This window comes from Heliconius melpomene, chromosome 19 (assembly GCF_056956725.1).
Source record: "Heliconius melpomene rosina isolate 202511_hmr_F chromosome 19, ASM5695672v1, whole genome shotgun sequence".
Lineage (NCBI taxonomy): Eukaryota > Metazoa > Arthropoda > Insecta > Lepidoptera > Nymphalidae > Heliconius > Heliconius melpomene.
In genome coordinates this window covers 2,166,669-2,185,175 of record NC_140407.1, presented here as the reverse complement: position 1 = coordinate 2,185,175, position 18,507 = coordinate 2,166,669, and the positions used below count along the sequence as shown (strand labels likewise).

The 18,507-nt window shown below is 31.3% G+C and overlaps 1 protein-coding gene across 1 annotated transcript; it reads left to right on the top strand.

Annotated features, from left to right (window-relative positions):
• Positions 1-1,940: 1,940 nt before the first annotated feature.
• Positions 1,941-6,990, top strand: LOC146528298 (uncharacterized). Its single transcript, XM_085203393.1, has 3 exons — positions 1,941-2,412; positions 5,095-5,381; positions 5,961-6,990. The coding sequence occupies exons 1-3, from the start codon at positions 2,035-2,037 to the stop codon at positions 6,004-6,006; spliced, it is 711 nt and encodes a 236-aa protein (XP_085059519.1). The 5' UTR covers positions 1,941-2,034; the 3' UTR covers positions 6,007-6,990.
• The last annotated feature ends 11,517 nt before the right edge of the window (positions 6,991-18,507 follow it).

The following is an 18,507-nucleotide window of genomic DNA, read 5'->3' as shown; positions in this document are numbered from 1 at the left end:
TATTGAATGTTAGTTTTCTTGTCAGTGAAAATAAAACTGAAGTACCGCACGGCATTCAGAGATGCTTTCTTACTGTGTTTATAGTAGAGTCTGTTTTTGTAGCAAAGATTTTAGTAAAGATAGAGTAAATATGTTATAGAAGTTTATAGCTTGAAAATTTAAAAATCATATCGTTTTTTTAATGTACCTTATAAAATTATGAATATTATTTTCAGCTTTAGTATAATTATTACAAATAATTATTTGCTAATTACAAAAGACATCAGCTACGTAAAATTATATATTAATACATACAACTCTGCTATAGTTACACTTAGGTAAGCAATTAAGAGTCAATTTGAATTGTTAATGCAAGTGATCATAGCTCGGTCACGCGTCATCGTGTGTGAATGTGCGTCTCTACGGTAGAGATACCAAACTAATTATAAATTATTTCACCATTGCTTTATAAATTCAAAAGGGAAATTTTATAATTGTAAATTGTGTACATTTTATATTTTACTTTACAAATCACACCAAAATAAATTTATTTTTACTTCGCTTTTGATATAATATGTAGATCAGCTTACTACATTAACCCTAATTATTCCTATTACAATAAATAAATCAATCATTGAGATGTAGAGGCCACCGTGGCGCATTGCTACAAGCATGTAGCAATAACTGTTGACGGCGGTTGTAGATTTGATTCCCATTTGGGAAATAAAAAATAATATTTTCATTTGTTCAAGTCTCGCAACTCACAATATCTTGAGGATGCGGCGAAAAGTGGGAAGTCTTAGTACTAGTATCATAGTGCTAAGACCGGGCTATGTGCGGGATACAGCGTGTTAAAAAACAATAAGAAAATTAAGATAGTCATACTGATGTTACTCGCATATAACTAGTTAGCAGCGTTCCAAGAGTTTAAAGCATGATTGATTCTATTCAATTTACAATAATTTACGATTAATCAACTTAATAAAATCTTTATAATAAGCAATACTTTATTCTTTTTATGAATAATATGACGTTAGTAGGCTAATAAATATTGATTGTGTTTCAACTGGAAAGAGTTCTTATATTTTTCTTTAAATATAGAAAAATAAGTGAAGAAAAATATGTAAATATATTTTATATTTTAGAGTGAAATACATATAAATAAATATTTATAACAATTTTTAATTACTATATTAACAATGTCAATTATAAGTGTAGATATTATTACTAAGACATTTTAATGTTCCCATAATATTTTTAAATCACTAAGCCTAAAACACTTATAAAGTTCCACTGCATGTACAATGAAGAACACAAATGTTGACATTTTTATCATGTATTGAGACATTCTTTGAAATAAAAAAATGTTTATATTGTCAGTTTAAAATATTTATATATTTCATTGTCATGTTTAATTACATTTCACTGGGACATCATATCATCAGCATAGCATTACCTTCAGGAGTGATCATAATATGATATTGGAGCTGTATCAAATTAAAATAAATAATTTACTACCGTCTAATGAAATATTTTTAGATTTATTACACATTTTCTTCCTACAAAAAAGTATGAGTTATTTTATATCTATCTATATATAAAAATCTTTAAAATCATAGTTTTGATTACTGTGTGGCTTGGCTACTTATTTCTGCTATCTAGATTCTTTAATAAAATGGACAATAAATTGATAAAATCTAATTATGTATTAAGTTTTATAAATTGATTGTCTTAATTCTTTCCTTTTATTCATTTAATTCCAATTATCTCAACAATTTTGATCACTTTATTACCAAAATGTTTAGGATAAAAGATTTGTCTCTTAACCTTTTAAATTTAACTAACTACTTTTTTAATTGTAGCTTATATTTCATTTTAAATATACTAAATGCATAACACTTTATCCCTGATTGTACTATAAACTGCATAAATGCATCGCTGCATCCCTCTTAGCCACACCCAGTGTACCGTGAAACTAAGCGCATATAAACGCTAACACTGTTCTAGTTTTAAACACAGTAACCAATCTACCACGAACGTGCGAACGACAATAAAATGGTGCCTAATTATCTCTTCGTATTGACCTTGGCCGTAGCCGTAAGTGCACGGACAGCAACCAAAGATATATATGAAGAACCGAGGAGTTCACATGACACCATTTTGGGGGACTTGAAATACGCATATGAAACTTACAGAGATTGCAGTGGCAATGACATGAGCAGATGTCTGAAGCTAAAGCTTGCAAAATCTCTGAATAGGATATCGAAAAGCGATGAAGTTTCTCTATTAAGTGGTGTAAAAATCACCAAAAATGGAGATGCAGTCCAACACGTGGAAGCTGAAGAAGCGATTCCCAGAGGTCTTGATGAGAGCTCATTAGACAACTTTATTATGGACAAAATCGTATCATTCATGCAAACTCATACCATACAGGTAAACGTTAACGTTACATACATTTTGTCTTAAAAATAACAGCTTTGAACTTAAAAGTCTTTAAAATTTATACTCATAGAGAATGATTTGCTACTCTTAAGCTACTCTTGCATGCTATATAATATCTTGCTTCTCTTAGTATTTCTTTGATAAAGCACTTACTAAGCTAACTTGGATTTTTTATTTTACTTTTTTATCTTCCATATATTGTTATCATAGATTGATTTTATGTTTTGTGGTTTTTTATTGATGACTCTCTAAAGTATTGATTGCGTTTAACAATTGCATTGAAATTTTTAAATTTATCAACTCAGGAAATTGTACCTCACAGAATAAATAATTTTAATGATGACGTTACTGATATTCATTAGCTATATTTGTTTGCTTATCAATCGTTGTTATCTTTATAAATGGTAAAAAAAATTGACGCTTTAGTAGTTACTACATTCAATTGGTTAAATAAATTACCCAAATTAAATCTAATTCAGATCATATAATTATGAAAAATATGAGTACATAAAATTTAATCTAAGTAGTTTTCTACTTACATGTACATCACATGAAGGCGATTATATTATGTTTAATACTAGAAACAATATGAAAATGAAAACACAAGCACGACTCGATTGCCCATATTGTATTGATCTCATTTGGCTCGGTCAGTTTCTCTACAGGTTTAATAACTATCTTCAACTTTAGCGTACTAAGCAAGTAATAACAAGTTTTCTAATATACCACTTCGTCGTGCGTTTTGTAGATAGCTCATTTCACAGTTAGAAGATAATATTATTCCGAACATGAACCGCTCAACTTTATAATGGTTATTATTATTTTTTTACGCGTACTCCAAGCATTCAGACTTTGAAGAGCAAACAAACTGATTTGAGCTTAATTCTATTTTTTTGATTTTTGTTTTTTTTAATACTTAACGGCTTTTAATTGTAATTTATTCATAATCCATGTCTGAATTTAAGTATGTCTAAAAAATGTTATAAAAATTTTTTCTACATGGTGGGAATTGAATTCATAGTCCATTTTTTCTCTATCTTTTCATCATTGTACGATGAAGATTAGATTAGATTAGACTGCACTGCATTATTAGTTCTTAACATATGTTTGTGTATCGACATTGAATTTGGACGAGAATACTGCTATAGGCGTAAAGCTAAAAAAAATATTTTGTACATATATTTAAAAGTGTAATATATTACATACGTTAACGTTGAGCCAAACAAAATATTTATACATTCTGTACTCTCCTACTTTACATATTTTCAAGACACTCCGTACCCACTAAGACACTTCCACCCCCCACTTTCCACGGAATTCCAGAGCCATTGCGTGTTGATTGGCGAAACTGCGAGACTGGCCTCAAATCTTATAGTACAATATAATCCTATATAATATGAAATATCAATATTATATTATATATAATGAGAACGAGCTCAGTCTCCTAAGCACTTAGAGATTACTCGACTAATGTCTTTATGAATTACGTGTGCGATACGTAATACTGTAACTGATGTAACATTTTCAAGGTTAATGTCTCTACCAGATAAGGCTCCAACGCTATTTGTATTCATCGCTTAAACCCTTCATGTTTAATAGTTTTTTAATTACATATGTCAATGTTCGTTTAATTTCTTAACTAGTAAAAAGTTTTGAGAAATGCTAGATTACTTTATTAGAGCAATTTTTTTGGGTTAGATTTCCACTCCAGGAGATGAATTCGGTGGACAGTGGGGATATCGGAAGTGTATTAATGGGAACGGAGTGTCTTAACACTAGGTTCCCTCTGCCTACCCTGCTGTGTGCGGGATACGGCGTGTAAATAAATATACAAATAATTCAAATATACGTTCGACATAATGAGCCGCAATTAAACACAAATTAAATTATTATATATTATAAAAGTTATTCAATAAAATATTTATTTCCTTTAAAACTAATTAAAAATCTTATGAACGTTAGAAAATAGTAATTATCATGAAACTTCAGCATACCATGCGTGGACGCACCGTGACCGCTTTCACGATAACATTATAATTGATGCAATTAATTCAATTTTCTTTTTTCCTTGTCATACTCTATTAAGTTTTTATTCTACGGTTTCTTTTGCTAATTAGATGTGGTTTACAGATCTATCTTTACATTATGGTTATTGTAAACAAAAAATATGATTATTTTTAATTGGATTTAGGTTATTTTTTATTTTATTACGACTTTGTTATAGTGATATATAATTGTAACTACTGAATTTTAGTAATAAAAACAGAATCCTTATATTACTTATTGTCCATCGGTTAGTCTGTCAAGACCATTTATCTCGAGATCGTGTGGAGATGTCAAGCTAAAATTAATATTAAATGTTTACGTCTACGGTCCCTCAAAGCACGGACCAAATTTAGACCTAAGTTAATGCAATCAAAAGATAGGGACACAAATGCATCGATTTTACAGCATTTTGTTTGAAATTCGCCGCATAATCAAAAGTGCAGAAGACTTATAGGGTACTTTCCAAGGAAAGCTCATTAAATAGATCAACACCGCGCTTTGTCTTTTATCAGAGTGAGATAATGAAAATTATTCTTCGCCGTTTACAGCCAGACTTATAAAACATAGATTTATAAAAAATCCATTTATTTACATAAATATACATTAAAAAGTTTTATAACATTTCAGGTTCAGTTCCCATCAGGATCAGATTTACAACGTGCGTTCGATGAAGAACGTGGTAGAAGGAAGAAGTTGGCTCCACTTCTTGCCATCCCTCTCCTTATCGGGGGTATGATGGTACCATTAGCATTTGGAGCTCTTGCTTTATTAGCAGGAAAGGCACTCATCGTGTCCAAGTTGGCATTAGTACTTGCTGGTATCATTGGGCTTAAGAAACTACTGTCGTCGAACGGCACCGGTGAAGCTCATGAAGTAGTGGTTTCCGCTGGCCATGGCGGTGCAGGATGGAGCAGGTAGGTTTCTGCGCTTGCTACATTGAAATTTTATTGAAATTATATTTAATAATTTCTCCAATAGGCCACGTAATATTTTAATTTAAATAAATATTAACATTTTAATTAAGTAAAAAAGCATTCTTACATTACCGAATATGTTTTGGCACAACTAATATATTTTGGGAACATTACAAAATTAACTCAAGGACGCACTTATAAAGATCTGGAATTTGTTATTTTTATTTGCTTCACACTGTATCCCATACAAAGCAAAGGTAGCAGAGGGAACCTGGGAGCCTACCGGATACTTTGGTTCCACTAAAATCAATTTCCGTTTCCCACTTTTCGTTTAATTCTGGATGCATTACATGTTGAGTGACAGAAGCTTTAATAGAACTCAGAACAACGCGCTCTGATTTTATCTGATTAGGTTACCAGAGCGCAGAAATGGAAATGTTAAATATTTCATTTCTTCGACTAGGCCTCGAACTCACAACCTGTTGCGTTAACAGCCGCACACCCGTGCACGACTGTACTGCCTTTTAAAAATGTTCTTGTAATAGTAAAATATATAATTTTTATAAAAAAAATTTTCAGGTCCCTCGATGGTCACGATTTAGCGTACAGTGGTTACACCCAATAGGTATATCGACCCACCAAGCAAAAACGTAATATTATATACAGAATTATACGTTACTTGTAGTAAAGTACCCGCCAACGTTAGTTAAAAGTTCTAACAGTCGTTTAGAAAATATCTAAAAATAGACTGAAATATATTTTATATATTAGTTAAATACGTTTCCAATTAAATGAAAACATCTTTGTAAATCACTTTATATGGTGATTAGTACAATACAGCAAGTTGGATTTTTTATTTATTTTATTTATTCATATATTTATTTATTTATTTATGTTGATTGATTTAATTTGAGACACCGGCGATAGAAAATGGCTAACGATTATGCTATAAGAGAAATGGAATATACTTTCAGATTTTTATACTTTTTTCGAATAATTAAAATGAATAAAAAATATTTATTTATAATTTATGTACATATAATAATATTTATTGAAAAGCGAGTCTTTGGAATTTGCTTTAATAATAATAGGCATCCATTTATTTTAAGTAAAACAATGTACATAATATAGTATGGGCATATATATACATAAATATAAAAAAACATATATAGATATTTATATACATATATTTATAAATATATAATATCTATATCTTATAAAGCATATATAGAATAATATAAAATAAATATTTTTATTGTACATATGTAAATAAAATTATAATATTGCATTTATTTAGTTTATCAATATTATAAAGAAATATTGCCAAATATTTATATATGTATATGTTTATATTTTTGTATTTATTTTATTTATCTGTTATATATAGATCTCATTATTATATTATTATTATATGTTAAATATTATTATATATTTATATATTTATAATATATATTTATTGTTTTTATATCAAATACTCAAATATATATAATATTGTAAATATAATAATATAATGATAATCATATTTATTTCTATTGTTTATTAAAATAACCGTTGTTGAACTAATTTATTTAACTTATTCAAGTTGTTATCAATAAAACTATTGATTAAAGAATATTCGTTTTCCTTTATTTATAACTCATATTATTATTCGACTGTTTCTTAAATATTTTTCAATACTCGTACTAAAATTATTATATATATTTTTTATATCTTTGAAACGACAAAATATTACTAACAATATACTTATTATATAATAAAAATAATATAAAGTAGAAAATTAAGTAAATTACTTTCAGTAATGTAAGAAGTCATTTCATAAATTATCACATAAATGATTAAAGGTTTTAGACGTTATGAAAAACCTTTATTTCCCGCAAAGCACAGAGAACGTAGTGTGAAGACACTCCGTTCTCCACACACACACAAAATAATCATAATTGATCTCCTTGCAGATCGAATCTACCTCTTCCATACGATATCTTAATATGACTTTTCTTACTTAAATACTAAATCAAACTTTCACTTTTATGAAATGTATCGACAGCATATTCAAATAATTATTAATTGAAATTATATATTCGTGCATACATAAATAATGAATGAGACAAAAGTTTGTTACAAAAATATTGAATGTGAATGAAATAATAATTATATGATTATATTATGGAGGCCGTAGTGGCGCAGGGGCACAAGTGTTTGACTGTAACGCGACGGTTGTGGGTTCGATTCCCACAAGAGGAACAAAACTCGCAAACTCAAACATTAAAAAAACTCCAAAAGAGATTACCCTTAAACAACTGTAGAAATGTTTTATACTAATAATTTAAAACAACAAAATGGATCATTAAAATAACAAGCCAGTACCTAAGTTATTAAGTTCCATAACACTATTCAAACGTCAAAGCTTTTTAACATTGTAAGTTCAAGATTTATTATTTCCTATACACGTAAGTCCAGGTCTATGAACTTGGTGAAAGCTTTATAGTTTTATGGTCAAATCATAACTACCGTCATCATTGAACGAACCAGTGGTATTGATTGTATATAATAATATACAGATGCTATATCAAGGCAAACTAAATGAGCTTCACTTTGTATCCCGCACACAGCAGGGGAGGCAGAGGGAACCTAATTTTAACTCTCCGTTTCTCACTATTTAGCGAATTCCGGAAGCATTGCGTGTTAAGTGGCGGAACTCAATGATGCGCTTTGCTTCAATACCAGAGCAAAGAAATGAAAATATAACTTTAAATATTTTTTTCTCTTCATCGAGTGGGGATCGAACCCATAACCAGTAGCGTTTACAATCTCACACTTGTATCCCTTCGCCACGACTGACCCCATTTAGACTAAAAATAAATATTTATAATGCATTATATTATACCTAATGAGACTGGCTTTAGCTTAACCCAATTATAAAATAAGCTAATTCATTCATCAAATTCTTCTTTTAAGTGATATAGACAAAGCTCGGCGTTAAGTGCCGCCACACAGCATGTAATGTCTTCGATCCTGTTATGCGAGAAAAAGAATCTGCCTTATACTGTCATTTTAAAATAGGTATTGACTATTTCTTTGTTGTATAAAATGTCTATCTTTATAATATAGGCGCTACCTCGTCTAGTTAGTTAAAACCTTGTTATTTAGAAGAAAATGGCGCTAGAAGAGATGGAAATGTAAAATAATTTATAATATGAAAATTATTTTCATTTCTTCAATAAGACAAATCTTCTTCTCTGATCTTTCTTGCGATACTGATTTGGGTCCGTCACCAAGCAAGTACATTTAAATAGTAGCGGAGAGTGGAGAATTGAATATCTTTGTAAGTAAGATATGCAACCTACAAATATTATTTATTTGTGTAATGATTTTATATAAATAGTTTTTATATTTACGATAATTTGTTATAGAAAAATGTAAATCAACCTCTTTGTTTAATAAAAAGATATATTTGAAAATTTATACATAGAACTAGCGCGACGCTTGATGTGTTGAAAATTCTGATGCGCATTATTAGATTTGGAGCTGAAGAGGAAAGTGGTCCTCTAGAATAAAATATTGTATTATAATTTAATATATACATTGTACAAGCCTAATGGTATCTAGCCCTGGAAGAAGTATAAGTTCTGTAAAAGTCCTGAGATATAAATTGTAGAAGCCTAATGTTATTTAGCCCTGGAAGAAATATAAGTTCTGTAAAAGCCTCGAGGTGTTTGATTTCATCACAGTTCAGAAGTGGGATCAGATCCAGCCCCAAAGTGAGGTACGTACAACAAAAACATGGAAATCAAGTTTTCCACTGCTAGCTTTTGTAAATATTATTGATCGGAGAGCTTTTGATTGAAAATTTAGTCACTTTAAGAGTTATTATGCATTTTATTAGAATAGTATGAAGATAAAGTATATTTTATAGAATAGTGTGATGATGAAGTATATTTTGTAGAATAGTGTGATGATGAAGTATATTTTATTAGAATAGTATGAAGATAAAGTATATTTTATAGAATAGTGTGATGATGAAGTATATTTTGTAGAATAGTGTGATGATCAAGTATATTTTATTAGAATAGTATGAAGATAAAGTATATTTTATAGAATAGTATAAAGATTGATACACGGCTAAGGATGCCGTAGATGAATTAGTGGTCAGCGTGCCACAGAAGAATGGTTAGAATACCATAGATGAATTAGTGGTCAGCGTGCCACAGAAGAATGGTTAGAATACCATAGATGAATTAACGGTCAGCGTGCCGTAGATGAATTATCGGTCAGCGTGCCGAAGATTGATGATTGATATTATGTATTTAGAGTAAGAGCCTGCTTGCTCGAGGCTGGTGGTGGCCTCGGTATGTCGGGCGTAGTAGTAAAGTAAAACATTAAGTAAGCGCCTGCTCGTGACTGATGATTGCGGCAGTCAGGCATAGTGTGTAGTAGTCTTTGTAAGTAATGTATGCTTAAATTATTATGTTTGTTTATTAATATTGATTATTTTAGTATTTTTTTTTTCTTTTGATTGATTCTGATTTATTTATTGACATTTTGACGATCCATTTTAAATATTTTTTGAATGACATTTAAAAGAGAATACTTTTGAATTGATAATTTATAAATACACCAATTAATTTATTAAGATTATTAGTTTTTAATGACATTTGTTGCATTAATTTGAGGGAAATGGAGTCGGATGCTGAGACGCACCCTAGAGGAACCACCCAGTGGAATGATGGCAATGACAAACAAAAAAAAAAAAAGGGAATTTATCGAAAATGCAAAACTTCGAGATCTTCGCGGCCGTAGGAGTGATTTACATCTTCTGATGAGCGGTTCATCTGATGTGATAAAGCGCTTCGGTGACATAAAGACAAGCAAAGGAACTTTTTACTGGTATACAAAAGCAATGTTTAGATTTATAAATTTCTGTATAATAGATAAGAATTAAAGTTAAACTTTAGTTACTGGTATTATAAAAGTTAATAGATCACATTTAAATGTAATTCCGCAGTTTGTGTGACATATAGAAAATTGGCTTACATAAGTAAATGAGTGTATAAATTTTGCTCGTTTGTTTATAATGGGTCTTGTGAGGAAATAATTCGTATCTACAAAAAGTTTAATAAAGTGCTTTGAGCGAAATTATGATCAGTTTCTCAAAGAAATGAAAGCTAATACTAGACAATAAAAAAAATATACATCAATATTTCTGTAATAAATTACCCTTAGCTTTACTTTTAGATCTGGTTAAAACGAAAGAAAAAAGCTATTTTCTGTATTAGGATACTCGATAAACCTATTAGAAATGTAAAAAAACCAGAAGATTTATTGATTTATCTCAGATATCATGCATTAAAAGTAGAAAATTAGTCTCACTCGGGTATCGGGTCAGGATTAGGATCAGGATCAGGATCAGGTACCGTCAGTGTCATAAATATTATAGGTCATAACAGTGTTAGTTTGGTCTGCTAGTTCAAAATTTTATGTATTGAAAGATATATATTTTTTATGTATCAATTATTGTGGCAACAAATATATTAAACAAGATAAATAGAAACACGATAACAAAGTCACAGCATTAGGTTCTGCCACCAGTGTAGTACCACCTACAAGTTTCGACATTTTTTATTTCCAGTATATAGTTATATATCGGGTTGGGGTGATTGGAATAAATTAATTAAATTTGTTTCTATGTACATAAGAGTTTATTAGGCGTACACACGTTACAATTTTATTATTAGCATAATTACAATATGTACAGACGTTGCAAGTTATGTGTAAATTAGAGAAACGACAGTCACAATTAATTATTCATCTCACTTTGTTGTCTTTTAGGGTTATCCAGTCTGCTTTGATTTATAGCAATTATTATTTTCTTACGTTGGTTTTGTATTCACACGTATTCAGTATTTTATTCTTTGTACGAGGCTGTCAATTAATTATAGACATCTGTCGGGGGTCATAAAAATGAAACGCTATGTTTAAAAAGGTAGTATATTGTCTTTACATATATTTTTCTCCAGTTCCAAAATATATTATTTAGTACAAAATGTATATTTATGTATTCTGCCATTTTCTTTATGGTAGCGAATTGAAACGCACATAGAGCGAGTGTCAATATCTGCATTTCTTAAGCTCATAAATTTAATAAACATGTAAACTAAGACTAGTAAACTTGTTAGTTTCTCTTCACCTCTCTTGGACCTCTGTCCAGGGGTTTACTTACCTTTTGAAAATTCATCTGATGACTAGGCAGGCGTTAGTGCTCTAGTTGTAGATGAGATTTTACTGCATTAAAATATGGCGTTCCGCGTTTGTTGCTTACCTTGTCTTAGTCAAATTTGTCACGAAGATAGATGTTTACTCTCTTACGAACTCGAAACTTTAACAATTGGTAGCTCGTAAAAGATCGCAATTTGTTTGCTGGTAACTGTAAATAATAATAACTGCTACGTACGTAGTTATTTAAACGCGATTTTGTTCCCCTTATGACAACATGGTGGTCACAATTTAGTGTATTTTCGTTCTGGGACCGCATCGTCAACGTAGACTTAGAAACAATGTTTATACGTTGAAAATTACATTTTTAGCCGATTCAATAAGTTATTTTGCAGCAATTTTGTCTTACAAACGTGCTTCATATTAACATAACGTTTTTATTCATAAACCAATTCTAGTCATAAAGCGTAAATGGGGAATAAAGATTTCTAAATTTATTTATAAAAATTAAAGTATCTCAAAAGAAATATTTTTTTTAGGAAATTACTAGGGAAGTTACATAGGACTAAAAAAATAGTTTTTGTAGCATTGTGTATACGTTAAGAAATAATACGGAAAATTATTTTTTATCTATATAAATCATAGTTTTTAAAATTTGATTTAGCCGTCGAAATTACTCGTCCTTGATATATATACCTATATGTATTTTTTTACCTAAATTCAGTAAATTTCAATTGCAAAAATTTGAGGAATTTTCGGAATCGGTTCTTTAACGAGTAAATTTTACAACGCAAAGAATATTTGATGGTTTAAATGACTTTTATGTAAATATAGTTCAACAGATGATCGTTTCGAATATTTCAGCCACAGCTAACTCTCCTTGCATGTCGTTCCGTGGCATGGTTAGGGATTGCTGTGTTTAGGTCGGTCTTGAATAGTTCAGGGAACATGTTGTTCTACTTAATTAAAATTGGAATTCTCATATTGGATGATTTTAAAATAAAAAAATAACTTTGTAAAATCGTTATAGTGTTTCTCATGAGGTTATTCTTTACATTACATAAGAATTTATTTACTACTAGTGGGCCCGTCCGGGGCTACGCCCGCCTGAAATAGAAATATTAATAAAGGAATTGAAAACTAAAGATTCAGTCAGTTCAGTAAAACACTTGTATAAAATAACTGTTACGGCAATTAGCAAATTTGTCGAACTAAATACTTTAAATTGGCATAACTTTTATTTTTTTTTTGTTTATGAACCGATTGTAATAAAATAAACCCTATATGTTTTCGGGAGCTTGCCAGAACCCAATAGTGAAAACCGCATTTAAATCGGTTAAGTCGATTCTGAGATAACAAACGCACAGACAAACGGACAAATAAACAAAAATTCAAAAATAATTGTTTTGGGTTCTATTAGGTTAATAACATTTTTTTAAAAAAAATATTTTTCAAGTAAAGACCGAACCTCTTACGATTTTATTATGAGTATGTATGTGAAGTAATTGTTATAACTCAACTGCAAAATTGTTATTATATATATTTATTTTTGATGATGCCAATAGCTCGACGCTGTATTCCTATCGAATGTAACGTTCTCAATCCAAACATTATATTAGCCCAGCTAGATGCACACTACTTGGCTCTGTAATATCGTTGATCCTTACTTTCTGAACGTACTGTTATGGATTTTTTTTTACATACTTATCAACATACATCTATTGTGTTAATTAAAATTGCTTAATAATATTTCCTAGGTATCCTTATACCAAGACCTAGACCTAGACATATTTAAGTTTTTGTATCCTTTTCTTTACAAATTAACGTGACCGTATTTATATATATTTGTTGACATTAGAAATTATATTAATAATTCTATACAATATAATAGGATATATTACGTATGTGTATAAGGATATAAAGCAGCGGTAGGCTACCGATTGACATACACTTCCGAGTGCACCTTAAGATAGCCTGGCAGAGATCGCTTACAGCGATCAGGCCGCCTGCTGTGCATTTTCTTATGTTAAGCATTTTCTTTTACTTCTCTTTATTTGATGATGGACAAAGTATTTCGTAGGATATTTGTAATTATAGCGGGTATCATTACAGGAGTTTCAAATATAAATACGCTATGCTTATTATTTTATATATTTAGAAGTGAAATTAAAGTTCAATAACGAAACTGACAGATAATAGTAGGTAACAGCAAGAAAATAAACTTAATAATGTAGGTAAAGAGTGCAATATACGCAGAGATAAACAAGCATGTAGCCAGTGGACATAATATTTATATTTGTGTGTATGATTATTGATATTACTTGTTGAAACTAAACTTTATATTACATATTCCTTTACTTGCTCAACTTTTATTACTAAAATGTTTAAAGTGTTCATAATCTCAGGATATGCGTACAGACAAACGCAAGGAGACATAAACCGACCAAACCGACAGACATTTTAACAAAACATCTTTTATTTATTGATAGATTTTCTAGTATTTTTTCCACGCAGCGATAAGTTACAATTTCGTTATATGTACATATGGTTAAATTTCTGAGAGAACTCCAAAAGTCTTCTGGTCTCAAAAGTAATTATTTTTTGTAAATTATATGTTAAGTCTAGTATCTATTGCGCATTTTGTTATAATATGATTGTACTAGCTCCATAAGACGCAATGGCTTAATTAGTTGTATTTGTTGAAACTAGTGATGTCAAGTAGGCTGCGGCAATATCAATACATATATTATTTGTAATCGACCGAATGTAATGAGTGAGTTTGTGAGTAGTCGTGCATCGGGAGATTGCACGAAGTCGGATGGCCGAATGTAATGATTTTATATAAATAGTTTTTATATTTACGATAATTTGTTATAGAAAAATGTAAATCAACCTCTTTGTTTAATAAAAAGATATATTTGAAAATTTATACATAGAACTAGCGCGACGCTTGATGTGTTGAAAATTCTGATGCGCATTATTAGATTTGGAGCTGAAGAGGAAAGTGGTCCTCTAGAATAAAATATTGTATTATAATTTAATATATACATTGTACAAGCCTAATGGTATCTAGCCCTGGAAGAAGTATAAGTTCTGTAAAAGTCCTGAGATATAAATTGTAGAAGCCTAATGTTATTTAGCCCTGGAAGAAATATAAGTTCTGTAAAAGCCTCGAGGTGTTTGATTTCATCACATTTGTATTACATAATGCATACTATATAAAATAATCTGGTCCAACCTAAATTCTATTTGATACGAAGTTTAACGATTTTTTTCAAAGAAGGCTATTGTTTGAGTAACTTTCTAACCATGAGGTCAAGGACCAAGAAATCTTCAAATTTCCCTTTAGGGCAACCAAGCTAAGCTTAAGTTCAATTTATATTGAGAGTATCACAAAAAAAATTCAAACGATTCTTAAAAAGATGGCTAGAAAGGTAGTTGTAGTTTGGCTTTAGTTTAAAGTAAATGCTTATTTTTATTCTTCAAATAGATTTGACGTTTTCTGCAGAATCTTCGGCTGATTCTGATTTGCAGGAAATGTGAAGAAGACCTTGAGGACAGTTGACGAGAAAGAGGTATGCAGAGACCGTAGCGCTTAGCACTGCGTTCTGTCTGGCTTCTCCGCTAGGGATAAAGCTCAAATTAAGCTAAAATAAATAATAAAAATAATAATACTATAATGTCTGTTATTACTTTTCTGTAAAGGCTATTCAACTAAATGACAATGTTTACAGCTTTATTCTTTAGAGCTCATGCAAAATATAAATTTACATTTTTCCTTACAAACGATATTTAAAGTTTAAAATAATGAAACATAGTTCAAATTTTAAAGAGCTTTGTAATATTATGTTTACTAATTGAAGTTTTGAACTCAAACAAAGTATGACAAAATGAAATATCATTGATAAAAATATCCAAGTTTTTTAATAATTTTAAGTTCATTATATGTTTTTTTTTTAATTTTAAACAGAGAAGTGAAAATTATTCATTGATCCTTCTACATAAATAAAGCAAAGCAAAGCAAAGGAATTATTGTCATTTTATAACGCAGTGTCTTGACACTATATTCCCTCTGGCAAACATGCTGTGCAATAATGTGCTGTGTTTATGGAGACGCTGGATATCCATTATTTATTATAATAATCCAGCTAATACTTTTCGTTCGAATTCAAGATATTGTGCGTGGAATGGCAAAATCCATAAAAATAATACCCCCGAAAGTAGTTGAACCTACAGCCATCGCGTCAGACACGGTAGCACTGGTCCACGATTGCCTCTATTATTAATACAAATATTTTTTCAAGAGGAATTTAAACCACAATTTATTAAATTTTCAATTGAAATTTAAAATTTCCTTTAAGCTTTTCTATACTATATCATCCGTACTGTAAAGTATTACACGTTTGCTGGTCATAGCTTTCTTTTTAGAAAAAACTTGACCGTCGTGACTTTCGTGATGTAACCTCATTACTTTTTACTCTAACTGTGCCACTTGTTGTTTTTTTAATGTAATCTGTTACTCTACTACGAATGTAATCGTAATATTTTTTAGTGATTCATATTTTTATTTGTATTATAAATAAGGATATTGTTAGAGGCCGTAGTGACGCAGTGGCATAGTAAATGACTGTATACTGATGATTGTTGGTTCAATTTCTACTCGAGGGAATAAAAAAAAAATTTGCTCGCTCTATCAAGGAAACAAATATGCAATGTCTCAAAAACTGGGTGGGTTGAGTTTCTTAACACTAATTTTCCTCTGCCTACCCAGTTATAAGTTCGATACACAATGAAGTTAAAAAAAAAAAACAAAACCTATAATTCCAAATTCCTTAAATGGCATATATTTTTAAGAGAGAACCTACTGACAAGGCAATTCATTTTCGGTTCTCCGCCCAAGTTCCGCTATTTTATCAGATCGGGAGAATTCTTTGCTACGATTTTTTTTTGCTACGAAATATAATTAGTTTCTGTCTAATAAATACTCTTTTAGTATAAGAAAATATTTAGTCAAAATAAATTATTAGGATAAGTCAATATAATTTAAAATCGAGACACGCGTACGCAAAAATGCGTACAGTGAGAGTGGGAAAGTGAATCAAGAGGTCATCACATTATACCTAATTCTTGATTTTGCATAACGGCCGTCTATCATGGGCTTTTATATATTACTAGCGGCCCGCTCGCGGTTTCACCCGCGTAAACTATGTTATTATTAATTTCTGTCTCCACGACTACGTCCTAGTGACGTATATGCAAAATTTGAGGCTCCTAGCATTTGTAGTAACGAAATTTCATACAAACTTTCGACCCCAAAAACAACCCTTTAGAAGTCGAATATTGTAAATTTCCGTCTTAGCGAGCACCTACGTCCTATAAATAACTCCTATGCAAAATTTGAGATTCCTAGCACTTGTAGTTTCTCAGATTTCGTGATGAGTGAGTGACCTTTCGATTTTATACAGGGTGAGTCATATTGAACTTTCCGGTTTTGGAAGGACGTTGCACGAAGAAGGGAAGGAGTAGAAGGGTGGGGATGGTGTCATTAGACGCGCCATGACATGCAGTTTTAGTGTGAGCAATGGCTTGGTCGGGACAACATCGTGCGTTCGTAGTTGAAGAGTTTATTAAAAATGGCGGCTCCGTGATCACAACACAGCGTGCGTTCCGTTTACATTTTGCTATTGGTCGACGTGATCCCATTCCCACTGGACCAACAATCAGAAATTGGGTATCAAATTTTAGAGCAACATCATCAGCATTAAAAACAAGACCACAAGGCCGAATTAGGACGTCAACGTCAGCGGAAAACGTGGATAGAGTGCGGGCTTCAATTCAACAATCCCCTCGGCGTTCTGTTCGGAAACATGCTGCTTCACTAGGATTATCTTTCAGTAGTGTCCGCAGAATACTGCATAGAGACCTTAAATTTCACCCATACAAGATTCAGGTAGTGCAAGAATTAACAGTTAGAGACTTAGACACACGAACAAATTTATGCCGCGACATTCAGCGGATCCCCCGCACTGCTGTTTTGATCTTCAGTGATGAGGCACATTTTCACCTCGCCGGAACTGTCAACAAACAGAATTTTCGATACTGGGCTGAGAATAACCCACGAAACCTACACGAACGACCACTTCACAGCCCTCGAGTGACAGTGTGGTGCGCTATTGCAGAGTTTGGTGTGTGGGGTCCCTATTTTTTTGAAGAAGATGGTCAAGTCGTCACAGTTACCTCTGCTCGGTATTGCGACATGCTTGAAACTTTTCTGAAACCGAAATTGGAGGAATTAACGCAGAATCATGACAACGATAACATCTGGTTCCAACAAGATGGTGCTACAGCCCATACATCCAGGCGTTCAATGGAAATCCGGCGACAAATGTTTCCCGGTCATCTCATTTCTTTGCGAGGTGACGTTGGGTGGCCGCCGAGATCACCTGATTTAACCCCCTGCGATTTCTTTCTCTGGGGTTACCTGAAGGAAAAGGTGTACACGCATCGTCCCCGAACCATCGATGAACTGAAGGCTGCAATCACGGAAGAAATCAATGCTATTCCGCTGAATATGACTCGACGAGTAATGGACAACTTCCGGGAAAGGCTTCAGCAGTGTGTGGTCAATGGAGGTAGACATTTACAGGATATCATTTTTAAAACCAACTAAATTAAAACTGCATGTTATGTGCTTTCAAACAATAAAATAATTTTTACTGCATGTCGCTTTGTTTTTAATACACACCTTATTGAAATCGGAAAGTTCAATATGACTCACCCTGTATATATAGATAAGTTGTTCTAAACTTTTTTTACTTAAAATTATTTTTTCCCGTTTCCGTATTTCGGGTTTATATGTTTTCTAAGGACATAAGCAGAGAAGGCAGAGTGAACCTAGTGTTACGACACTCCGTTC